The sequence below is a fragment of the Lissotriton helveticus genome, chromosome 2_2 (genome assembly GCF_964261635.1).
Source record: "Lissotriton helveticus chromosome 2_2, aLisHel1.1, whole genome shotgun sequence".
Taxonomy (NCBI): Eukaryota; Metazoa; Chordata; class Amphibia; order Caudata; family Salamandridae; genus Lissotriton; species Lissotriton helveticus.
This window is the reverse complement of record NC_136060.1, coordinates 380,017,413-380,030,992: the sequence shown is the minus strand read 5'-3', so window position 1 is coordinate 380,030,992 and position 13,580 is coordinate 380,017,413. Positions and strand designations below refer to the sequence as shown.

At 45.6% G+C, this 13,580-nt stretch overlaps 1 protein-coding gene across 3 annotated transcripts in view; it reads right to left on the bottom strand.

Moving 5' to 3' along the window:
• ZFYVE28 (zinc finger FYVE-type containing 28) overlaps window positions 1-13,580 on the bottom strand; it is a 635,647-nt gene that overhangs the window by 169,222 nt on the left and 452,845 nt on the right. For all 3 annotated transcript variants that reach the window (XM_078678591.1, XM_078678592.1, XM_078678593.1), the window contains exon 5: window positions 12,647-12,736. In XM_078678591.1, the coding sequence (XP_078534717.1) occupies window positions 12,647-12,736 (90 nt within the window). The remainder of the gene's footprint in view (window positions 1-12,646; window positions 12,737-13,580) is intronic.

Sequence of the window (13,580 nt, the reverse complement as noted above, 5' to 3'; positions counted from 1 at the left end):
AATAGGTATTAAAAAGAATTTGCACACATTGAGATATATATATCGAGTTTCCTAGCCAAGCTAAAAGCACAATAGAAAACTACTACTGAACAAGATGAAGAATGATGGGGAAACTCATGAGAAGGCAACTGAAGAAGAAAATAAAGAACATGAGTTGCATGAGAGAGGAAATATGAGGGAACTAAACTACTCTACTACCAAACCGTCTAGTTGCTTACTAACTATTAAAAGGAACTACATGTGCAACAATCTCTGCTGGTCCCACAATGGACAGGAACCCTACTGGAGGGGACCTGGTCAGGAAAGAGAAACACTGGGAGAAACTGTTGGAGCAAAGGATTTAGGTCACCATTGACTATATACAGAATCATGAGGAAAGCACGGCCTCCTACAGACTTTTACGTAGTATACAGGGAGGCCTTCGTTTCAACAGACACAGTAGCACACAAGGAGTTCACGGGGGCAGTCAGGACAACATAGAGACCAATAATATTGGCCCTACCCAAACCAGACACAATCACACAAACTGGGTCTTCCACAGGCCCATATTAATGATGAACTTGGATCAGAGGGCGTTGAGGAATATTTGTGGTGCTGAAGCTGCTATGGATTTTGGAAAAGCTGTTGTACTCTAGACAATAAGGATTTATACACATTCAAGACCATTAGGCAGGTCTTCCATCTGCCTGAGGAACCACTGAAAAGACATAGCTGTGGCTATAAAGGCAGAAAGGAGATCGCCACACAAAGGCTGCTCAATGAAGGAGTAGTTATGCAGATGAAGGTGGAACTGCCAAAGATTAGGAAAGCCACTTCCCTGGAAAAAAATCAATGTCCTACTGCACACCTCAGGTTAAGGGAAAGGGTCAGTAAAATGAATGCCCAATCAATGCAATAGCTGGAGGGAGTTAGATGTAAGGGACATATTATTTCCGAGGCGTATGTGTTTATAGCCATTTATGTAAAGGTACTCTCAGAAAACTACACAAATATATTTTCTGACTGAGGTAAACATGTGCCAATACTCAAACGCTTAAAGTGTACTTGCTATTGTTGCAGCTAAACATTTTCAAAAAATTGTAACCCTACATCTTGTGCAGTTCGTGCCCAGAATTATCGATAATTCTCATGCTCTCCTTATGTCTTCTTTCGTGAAGAATTACATTTTTAACCCACTTTTGAAAAACACCACACCTGGGCACAGCCAAGCCAATGGTCACAGAAGCCTTAAAGTAGAACATGGTTATGAGACGTCGAAGTAAAATGGCCTCCTGCAGTTAATCCTAGAGTGTATTCAAATACATGTATTCGATTATTCTTCCTTCTGAGAAGAAGGCACAATGTCATCCCTTGAGAAGATTGCTGCACTGGCTCCAGAATGAAGTCCTGTGCCTCCTACCAAACGTAATACAGGGGGATCTTCCCTTTATGGCACCAGGATTGCAGGGTTCTGTGACCCCACTTGCACTGTGCACTCATGGCCAAGAAACATCTTTAATATCCCTGCAAAAGCAAGGGCACAGAAGGAGGCTTTCCTAAATTTACACGTAAACATGTTAAATACACCTTATTAGTATTTAGCCTGCCTCTGCTGGCTCTTCTTTCAAGCCGGCCTCCATATGGTGCACTGCTCGCTGGTACCCACGAGACCGTTCTGTCGACACAATAAGCTTCTCAAGTGGATATGTTCATTAATTTGTGTATGTAACTCAGCTGATCAGAAGACGTTTGCTTCTATGGTTGAACTGTTAGACATAAACAAATTAGACTTGGGGAAGTTCGAATGATTTACGCCTGTTGTACAACTGCTGAAAATACTGCGAAAAAAGCAGACCCACTATTAACACTGTGGCAGCCATTTCTGCAGAACTGTAGCTTGTCCTTGAGTTTTGGTAAACATAACTGGTGCATATATCGTTTTTGCTGATTATGACAACAAATCTGCAAAGGCAGCAGAATGCTGCTAGATACACCGTAGTTCTTTTCAGCATTAAATATACAGTATTACCGGCACACCCAATAATATTTCCCACAAATGTCACTAATGATTACAAAGGGAAAATGTGTCCATCAATTACAGCACAGTGTTTCCCTTCTGCACCATTATTGGTATAGTCTATGTGATCAAGTAAGGCTGTGAAACCAGGACCAGGCCTTACATTTCAGGCACTGTTTTCTACCGGAAGTTAACAGGCTACCGGGGAACTGTAGTATGATGGTTACATTACTGTCAACTTAACATCAGTATGCAACTGCGTGGACTGAAATACAGGGGGTCTGTCTGTCCCCTTTGTCACTTTTATTCCCAATTGTATGCCACCGTTTAAATAAAAAACAAGCATTTGCAATACAATAGGTCTCGCAATTACGAGATTTTGACCTGTTGGCATTGTAAACGGCAATGCCTTTTATTTATGCGTTTAAAAAACCTGCAATAATAAAAGGCATTGTCATTTACAATACCAATAGGTCAAAGCTTCTAGAATGCGAGACCTATTGCATTGCAAATGCTTGTTGTTTACAAGTGCCCCATGCTGCACTTTCATGTTAATTGAGGACACGCCCCTTTATTTAGAGGAGCTGTGTCTAAAGAAAGGACCGCGGCCACTATTCAAGTGAAAGTGCGGTATGTGCCACTTTTACCAAAAAAAGCAATTGTCATGTTGAGGCACAAATGCTTTTTTGTGTAAAAGCGCCCAGTGAAAGTGCCATGGCGTGCTAAATGTCGCAGGAACGCATTTTGTGCCTGCAGTAAGAGAAACTCATTAAAGAAAATAGTGCTTACAGAGTAAATACGACATACAGTGCACCAACCGAAGTAAAGGGCCAGTCCTCAGGAGAGGTTACAAATGAAGACAAGTCAGTACTAAGGAAGGACTAACGAGCCTATTTACCAATCAGAAGCTAGCATTTACGATGGACAATGACACAAGCCAATGACAAATATGGGAGGAGAGTGGGCGGGGCTTTAAGTCTATACTCCAATACAGCATGCCTCTCAGAGCAGCACCTGCGCTGCCCAGGCTCGATCTAAACAAAGGGACACACCGAACTTTTTATTTCACAAAAATAGAAAATAATTCTGGTGCTAAGCTTTGGAGCTCACGCCTCTCTCTGATGCCTGCCTACCACAGTTTCCTCAACGTGGAATTTGAAGGAGGCACTCATCAGTGAATCAAAAATATACATTCACGGGGGGCATGGCTACACGGCGAAGTAAGTTGGCCGCTAGCTGAGGTGTCTCCGTAACACCCTCCCTGTAAACACCTATCTGCCACATTAATCCGTTCCCCAGAGGCCAAAATCGGAAACCGGAGGTGCCGCTAAACGCACCGAACCCAGTCTCGTAGGCGGCAGACCTCTAGAACCTAAGTTGGCAGCGCGACTGACCGAGGCCTTTACCGACGCAGAGGCCTGGCCTGGTAGTGGCGTCCGAGACTAGAGAGTGCGAATGGTTAGCGGCGAGTTTCCTTCATCTGCGCGGACTCACAGACTGGATTTCTCCACAACGCCGCTGCATGACCGGAAACGCATTGTGAGATTCCGCAGCCCCAGCCTGAATGTGCCCACCACTAATGAGCTCCGAAGGACAGCAACGGAGCCATTGCAGAGGAGTGGGCGGAGCAGACAAGAGGTGCGGACCATCGCGGAAGAGGCTACACGGTCCACTGAGGAGCTGTGGGCTCCCTACATCGCAATGAGCCCCGGGGGTGGCCGAAAATCGGGTGGTGCAGCAACGGACCGCGCCCCATGAATATCGGCCCGACTGGGGTAGATCTGGTACCGCACAGTGGAAGCAGTTGAGTTGCCGGTGCCCCACGCTTCACCTTCCAATCTGGAACAACTTGACGTCCGGTGTCGGGTGACTGGAGGTGGCCTACCGGGGCCTTGCTGGAGGTGCTGCCCCTCCCCTTCCCGGTGGACAGACTAAGAGCGCAAGACATCGCTGGGCTTGGGACCCTTGAGAGCGGTGAGGAGTCCTCGAACCTCAGCATTAGCTGGGAATCTGCCACCCTGGATCGCCCTAAAGGGCTTGGCCAACTCGCCCTGTGGGCCCCGATTGATGCGGAAAGCAGTGGGCTGCGCCCCGAAACTTGCAGTGGGTACCGAGACCTCAGCTTTGCGCTCTGCTGCCTCCCTCCCCTATAGTGTTCCAGTAAGAACTTGCCTTAACCCAGAAGTATCGCCCTCAGCTGTGGAGCCCTGAACCTGCGACTCAACGGATCTCACCATGTCTAGCACGAAGGGCACCAAGATGGTCCAACGTAGGTTGGACCATTACACCTGCCCAAAAGCAGACCTACCTGATCAGAGGCAGACTAAAGACAAGCAGAGGGGGGCGGAGAGTGACACTCCAGACCGGACTGAAAAATGTCATGGAAGCCATTAACGGGGTGCGCACCTTCATGGAACAACGAATGGACACCGTTCCTCTGAGATGATGCTTAGTAGAGCCAACCTCACCAAGAATAGAGAAAAGATCAAACAACTGGAAATTACCAGAGCGAGCCTGGTGGAAGACACCTCGCAACTGCAAACCGAAATTCAAGAACTAAAGGCATTTTGAAAATTCACGGAAAGTAAGCCGGATGATTATGAAGGGTGTACGAGATGCAACAATGTGGGCATTCTAGGGGTGCTGGAAAAATCGGAGGGACAAGCCACGGATCTCTTTGTAGAAAACGTAATCACTGCGCATCTGCAAACAAAGGGCCTATCCAACCTATTTGTAATGGAAAGAGCTCATAGGGTGCCGGGAGGCCGTACGAGGCCTGGGGCCCCCCCTCGCCAGATACTGGCCAGGATACTAAACTACAGAGATAGAGACACTATCCTGCAAGCCGCCAGGATCGTCCCACCGATCAAGTATGATAACTTGGAGATCACCTTTTATTCAGACTTTATGCAAGCTGTACAGAGGCAACGGCTTTCATTTCTGGAAGTCAAGAAGAGACTTCGGGACAAGGGCCTGAAATATGCTATGCTGTTCCTGGCCCGTCTCCGAGTGGAAGCCGAGGGAAAGACTAGATTCTTCGATTTTCCAGATGCTGCGGCTGAATGGCTCGACAGATGGCAGGAGATGGCAGAAAGGAACTCCAGTTGCTGTTGAGTCTGACCGCCCGAACTTTGCAGTGAGAGTCCAAACAGGTACCCAATTGACCACCCACTCTGGGTTGATCGCCACCTGCCAGGTGCAGGTACAGGTAGAACGCTATCGAGAGGGGTGTACACTTGAAGGCCCCGGACCACTAACTGTATCATAACTTTGGCCCGCCTGGGCCCGGGGAACTCAAGTCCTAACGTAGCAGGGAGGGGGGTACAGGATACCTAATTCTCCCCCAGTTTCTTCTTTTAGTAAATTGTTGGGCGACAGGCACTCTGCATTAAGTAAATTATGGGCAGTTTTGAGCCCAGAGTGCAGGGAAGCAGGGAGGGGGGTTGTTGGGTGGGATTGCTATTGTTTGGTTATTGTTATTGGTTTCGCATCGACAGTACAGTTCGGTGTCATCGTAGATGAAATTGCAACCTATCTTGGCATCAATGTGTGCGCAGTGGGACAAAAATGTTAGATTATTGAGAGACTATGAGCTTGCAGACACTGAATATTTTCGTTATGTACAGGTTTCACACTCACTCCAATCGTTGTTACCTAAGGGTTCCGATCCCCCGGAAGCTTCTCCCCTGGAAGACCGTGTTAGACGGTCACCTCCCTGACAAAACAATCTCATTAATATATAAAAAGTTAATTTATCACATGGCAGACACTCTGCGGACACTGTAGGATAAGTGGACACAGGATAGGATAGAACTGGACGATGAGGATTGGCAAGTTGCAGTATCCTCCCCTAAAGAGGTGGCTATTCCGGCACACTTGCGACTGGTTCAGCTTAAAATCCTTCATAGGATCTACATAACAGGGCCTGGTTAGTGCACATGGGGTGGTCTGCAATAGGCGAATGCAAAAGGGGTTGCGGCCTCACCGGAACATTCATGCACACAATTTGGGAATGCGCTCATATTAGCTCTTACTGGCTCCAAATCCACGACACAATTAATGAGGGGTTACATGTCTCTCTCCGCCCGGAGGCGAGACGATGTATTTTGAATATTTGGGAGCCCACGGATTTGAACACTTCTCAGACGCAATGGGTCACACTTTGGTTCATGTTGGCCAAACGAAACATCGCCCAACTGTGGGGGGCAGTGCATCCGCCCACTCTGGAAGCCTGGGGGAAGAACCTTGAGTGGTGTATGTTTAGGGAAAAAACTGTACTTGGCAAGAGGATGTCCTAAGAAATAGTCTAGTATTTGGTATCCGTGGAATGTTTATAGAGGAGAGATCTGTGTACCGCCTCGAAGTATTGAACATGATGACCCTGTATCTCCATGAGGTTCCCCTCTATGATGAAATCAGTGTATCCTTCCACTCATGCATACTGTAACGTATAACTTGCACGACCCTCTGCATTGCAGTGTATTGTTTACCGATGTATGTTTCAATAAAAAGATTTATAAAAACAATTTTTTTTTAGATTATTGAGTTGGAATGTTAATGGACTTGGGGACAAGATTAAACATAGTGTTGTCCACCAGCATATCAGACGGCTTGCACCAAACATTGTCATGCTCCAAGAAACACACTTGGATTGTAACTCATGTAAGGCAATGCATAGATGGGGCCACACGACGATCGCACATGCTGGTTTCACATCTAACTCACGGGGAGTGGGAATTATGATAAAAAAATCATTTCCGCAAACAATTAACTCCACTTGGACCGACGATCGGGGTAGGTACATTGGGGTCACTGGTACATGGCGGGGGCAGACCATAGCATTTATGTCAATTTACGTATCACCAGGTCTACAGATCACCACATTTAAAGACCTCAGCGCTATGTTATTGGCACTACCAGACTGATTGCTGGTACTTGGGGGGGACTTCAACTCCGTAATTTCAGGCACGCTAGATCACCACTAAAGTGGGTGCTGGGTCAGTCGTCACTCTGGTTGTCTGAATTTTTGGAGGCCATGGGGTGGAGAACTTACAACCCAGATAAAATTCAACACACGTTCCATTCCGGGATACTTAATAGTCTCTCCCGCTTTGATTACATTATAGTCCCCGCACCACAGGTCACGTACATCCATGAAATCAGACATTCAGCCAGGGGCATATCCAAGGGGCATATCCAAGCATTCACCGCTATGGGTGCACATAGTCCTTGATCGAACATTGCTGGGGAGAGTTGCTCCCATCAACCCGTGGTATCTATGGGATCTGAAAATTCGCAAAGACCTGATCAAATCCATAGACTATTTCCGGGAAAATGAGGGGCGGGTGAAATCAAACGCTATGGGAAGCCTTTAAAACCGTACTCCGAGATCAAGCCTTAGCATTAATATTTGGGATGGAAAGGGATAGACACAAAGAAATTTTTGATGCAGAGGCGGAGATATACTTACTAGAGCAGGAACTAGATTTAGACGTCACACCCGAGACACTCCACACGCTCCGCCTCAAACAAGATGAGTATAGGGCACTGGTGATTGACAAAGCCAAAGCATTGGGAAGGGACAAGATAGGCAGCATTTATGACTTGTGCGACAAAGCAGGGAAACTAATAGCCTGGCTTGATAAAAAGGAGTGGGCTAGCAGACTGCTTTCCGAGCTTAGAGACGCCGAGATGACTCCCATAACGGACCCACAGGCTATTGTCGGCCAATTCGCCGACCACTTCCGCGATGTTTATGCATCCGTAGCGCCATACACTGAAGACGACTCCCCGGAACTCCTGAGGGACAGCTCTCTCCCCACACTTTTGGTTGATGACCGTACCTATCTTAACAGTAAACGGACTACAGACGAAATAGTACTAGCGATACATTCACTACACTCTGGTAAAGCTCTGGGTCCCAATGGTATCCCTATTGAACTTTACAAACTTCGGCCAGACAAGCTGGCTCCGTACTTGAAGGCCATGTACTGGGGGAGCCGAGAACAAGGACTATTACCCATAGAACAGAGGGTTGCCACTATTGTCCCCATCCATAAAGAAGGGAAACCCAAAAAGACTGCGCATCATACCGGCCTCTCTCGCTCCTCAACGCAGAACCTAAAATACTGGTCAAACTGTTAGCTAATCGCTTGTTAAAATCATTGGGGGCCTAGTACATCCTAATCAATCTGGCTTTATGCCGTACAGGAATACTGCAATGAATCTGCGCTGGGTCCATGGTGTCCTGGGTAGTGCGACAATTGTACAGGAGCAGGCTATAATTGTCTCCCTGGATGCCACCATGGAATTCGATACGGTTGAGTGGTCCTATCGCTTCGCTGTGCTCACAAAGATGGGATTTAGACGTGGTTTTGTTCAGTGGGTATGTCTCCTATACTGTGAGCCTACGACTCAAGTAGTAGTCAACAACAACAAAAATCAGACACCTGTAGGCTTAGTCGGTGGACCCGGCAGGGGTGTCCTCTCTCTCTCCCCTATTATTTGCACTGGCCGTAGAACCTCTTGCGGCATGTATCCGGAGAGACCCAGTCATATGCGGACTGCGCTGGTCCCCGAACTGGGAAGATCGTATTCCCTCTACGCAGATGATATCCGGTTGTACCTTGCTTCCCCCAAGAAATCCCCGATTGCAGTTCTTTACATCCTGGCCGTATTTGGCAGATACTCCGGGGTCAGTGTCAATTGGCAGAAATCCCTCCTCTATGCCCTCTGGGGAGACCCAACCCTGCCACCATGAAATTGTACAATACAAACTGCCACAGAAGGTTTTAAATACCTGGGAATATTCATCTCCCTTGATCAGATGCTCCGCCTTTCCCGTAACCTCATCCTCCCGCTGCAAAGACTCAAACGAGACACAGGCAGCAGGAAATCACTTCCACTCTCAATGTTAGACAAGGCAGCTCTTTTTAAAATGATGTCGCTACCCCGGTTTTTATCCGCTTTGCAGAGCTCAACCGGCCCTGTCCCTAACCCGTATTTCAAAGAAATTGAAGGACTCCAACGTAATCTACTGTGGGACGGAAAACCACGCATCGCATTGCATAAACTCACACTCAATTGATGGGGGCATCAGCTTACCAGACATTAAGAAATATTATTGGGCAGCACACCTTGCGGCTATTAACCACGGCATATATGGCTGACCTGATGACCCTGGCTTAATTATGGACAGGTGGCTCCTCCCCGGTGGCACCTACAATCGAGTGCCCTATTTGAAGCCAGGTAGATACCCACTCACGGGCCCCACTAAACATTTGGTCGATATCTGGCATTCAGCCAACAAATCGCTCAGATGGGGGCAGAAACCTACACTAGAAACTCACCTGTTAGACTCTCAGATGCTGGGTGACCTGTGGAAATCAAAGGGCTTTGACAAATGGGATCTTATAAGCATCCCGCGTATAAAGGACCTCTGGGATAAAGGTGAAGTGAAATAATTTGCCATGCTTCAACACCAACATGAGTTGGCGGACTCGGAACGGTTTCGGTACCTGCAGGCCCGACATGCTCTCCGGTCACTTCTCCTGGAAGGGTCCTCCCCCCAGGACGCTTCCCCATTAGAGGACAGGATACTTTAAGGTCACTTACCCGAGAAAACCATATCCTTAATATATAAAACCCTTATAAACAACATGGAAAACCCCCTCCACACACTACGGGAAAAATGGGTGAGGGACGGCATTGAAATAGATGAGGAGTGGCAGGAAGCGGTGCCCCCCCCACCAAGACAGTCGCAATCCCAGCACGTCTCCGATTAATACAACTCAAAATCCTCCACAGAATCTATGTCATGGGGCCTCAACTGCTACACATGGGGGTGGCCAGGGCCGGGGGGGCTGTAGAAGTGCGTGCACTCAGCTAGGCACTTTTATCCATATACTCAGGGACTGCGAACATATCCAAATCTACTGGCAAAAGGTATATGAATTAATCAGTGAAGTACTGACAGTCGTTCTCCGCCTGGAGGCTTGCAGGTGCCTCCTAAACATCTGGGAGAACCACTGACCTCAACACTTACGAAACACAATGGGTTACGCTTGGGCTCATGGAAGCCAAAAGGAATATCGCGCAGCTCTGGGGAGCCGCACATGCACCCACGATTGTAGACTGGAAGAAAGACCTGGATTAGTGCATGTTCAGGGAAAAGACAGTCTACATAGCTGAAGGTTGCCCCCGGAAATGGGCCGCAATTTGGGACCCCTGGAACACATATCGAGGGAATATATGTATCTCGCCCCGTAGCATCGACTGTGACGATGTCCCTACTCCATAGCACCCAAAGGAACATTATGCTGTATTTGTGATCATAGTCTGTCTCCACTGTATTCTCACATGTCAAATCCACTGTACTGTACGTTTATGTCGATGCAAGTTAATAAAAAGATATTTTTTATATATATATATATATATATATATATATATATATATATATATATATATATATATATGACAGCTTCCCTCGCACCAGCCTGTCGCACTCCAAGGCGGGTGCCTGCCAGTCGGGGGTGCACCCGACAACAATGTCAGCTCCAACAATCCCTCCCCAAAATCCAGGGAATAGGAGGCAGCACTCCAAAGATAGATGCAAAGATTTTAATCTCGTTCACACAAGCGCTTTCGGCACTCGGCCTTCGTCAGGTATGAGACGCTGAAAATCAACAGTCGTTTGTATTTAAACTCCCGCGTTGAACGGGTAATCAACATAAAGGTAGGACTAACCTTAAAAGATGATTCAAACATAAATTGGCGGTCGCCATATTGTAAAGGTTAACAATGTGTATTGCCCATATAAATTCAAGGAGCAATATCGCAATATATTTACACAAAATTCAACCATTTACGCCACTCTTAACGCCCTGTATGGGCATACTCCATATAAGAGGTTTCTCTCTAATCTTTATGTGATATAGCCCATAATGGGCATAAATCCATTACGATATCCATAACGTACACAACCCTTATGGAATCCAATTATTTACATAGAAATCCATACATCCTTATATATACAACGAATAAACGTGAAGCAAAATACAGTCAATGTGAATCAATTCATCCCAGGTGCACGGCTAAGTCCTCATGCATATTCAGTCCGGCCGGCGTTTTACTTAACAAATCAATTATATATCGAGATTCTAAACGCCTTAGTTTCTGGAGTCTGTCACCACCTCTTACGTTCACCGGGACAGAGTCTAGGCAGAAAAATGTCAGCAATTCCCTGTTGCGAGCATGCTCCTTATCAAAATGTCTCGCAACTGGATAAGTTGCATCTGCATTCTGTATTGCTCTTTGGTGCTCCAGTATCCTCAATTTTACTGGATTGGTGGTACTGCCCACATACCTTCTCCCACAAGGACATGATAGACAGTACACCACGTAAGGCGTGGAACATGTGAGGAATTTCAAAATTCTTTTAGGCTCTTTGACCCCTGGGATGCTGTATTGAGTCACTCGTTTACTTCCCTTGCATGCCTTGCATCTTCCGCAGGGAAAGAAACCCTTCATAGGTTCAATTTTGGATTTAGGTTTGGATTCATCATGGTGACTATGGACCAAATAGTCCTTCAATGCTCTTGCTTTTCTAAATGTTATCATAGGATAGGAGGGCAGTTCATGTTTTATGACATTGTCCGTCATCAAAATGTTCCAGTGTTTCTGTAGGATGCGTTTGATATCATGAGAGTTCCTTGAGTACGTAGTTATTAATCTGAATTGCCCAGTCTGCGATTGCTTGTTCTTATCTTTGTCTTCCAACAATGTACTTCTTTTCAGGGTTTCAACTTTGCTCAATGCTTGTTGTAAAGTTATATACACACACACACACATTCACTCATGTCGGTGTTTCTTTTTTTCTTTTTGGAATTTTTCCATTTATTGTGAATTTCCATATTAATTTCTTCAGCCGATACATGTTTTGTGAAATAATATGCTATCTCAGGGCTGAAAAATGATAAATCAATACATTTAGGACATAAACTTTTAGAAATTAACACAAATGTAAACATTTAACAGGGATAGCAATTCCTTCATACACTCTCTAGGTGCGAACGATATGTCTCAGTTCACTAAATGGCGTGTACAGTAACAAAATTGCTTATAGTGAAAAAATCACCCAAAACTAACATATAACCAAATGCAACTAGCCATGAAATTCAATTTTTAAGATGACCAATACTCATTAAACCATGCACAGGAGCAGTTTTGTATCTAAACCGGGGAACTGCCTAGAGTTCCTACCCTGATTTGTGTAATTACTATGAGTGTAAATGTGTATATATATATATATATATATATATATATATATATATATATATATATATAGACAGAGAGAGAGGGAGATATACAGATATACACACACACAAACACACACACACACACACACACACACACACACACACACACACACACACACACACACACACACACACACACACACACACACACACACACACACACATATATATATCATTTTATAATGTACCGGTCATGAAAACACTCAGTGAGAGAAGAACGACTATGTGTGTGTATGTATGCATGCATGTGCTCTCACATATATAAATCTAATATTTGTATATGAACAGGTGAAATTGAAACTTTCAGCTATATTGACCTCTGCAGGATACTCACCTCTCTACTGTTTCACAAAAAAGTACGATTACCTCCTGCTGTACGTAGTATTCTTTTGGAGACTTTACAGGCACCATGGCTGACACATAACTAAAAGAAATATAGAAGACAAAACACAGTCTCAAAGATTATGTATTTTCGTCCCTGATTAAAAAAGTGCAGCGCGCGCTAAGAGAATCAATCAGGGATTCTCTGAAGGAGGCGCACACCTCAAGAGCTCTAGAAAGCACATTTCAATTGCCTTCCTGCTGATATTAGGTGTCTGGTAAGCATTTTGTTGACATCACATTCATTTTCAAGAGAGCAATCTTCGACTGGCAATCAGCAGTGTCTGCTGAACCTGGTATTAGCAATCCGCAAAAACTAGTACATGATAAATTACGCTCTAAATTATTTAATTTATTTTCATTTGAAATATGAATATGCCAGGGCACCGCCAGAAGCACACTGTCTGAGGGTTGTGAAAAAAAGATATTAGAAAAAGTTCAGAACATACACAAAATATTACCACAATAACAATTCCCCTCAAGTGCTAAACCCACGGCATCAAAGCTTCGGCCAGCAAACATGTCATCGTCATGCGTGTCGAATCGGCGGTGTGTGAAACAATCATGGGAAGAAAAGAGGTAACGTATGCAAAAGCGATCTAATATCCCTTTTTTTTTTAGCATTTCTCTTAATTTCACGGGAGTACAGAAAGCAGGTCATATAGATGATACCCTTCCTAAGGATGGAAATGTACATTTGCTGGATGAGTGCCGCTCTAGACTCCATGCTTAACGCACACCCTCCTCCCCTCCGTTGCATCTGCGTTAGCACTAGGGCCGAAGAACGGTCTGAAAAGGATCACAGTGACGCAGTATTAGTGGTTTCATTCACCACTCTGCCAGGCCACACCCTGGCTTCCTTTAGTCACCCTTCTCCTCCGTCCCTA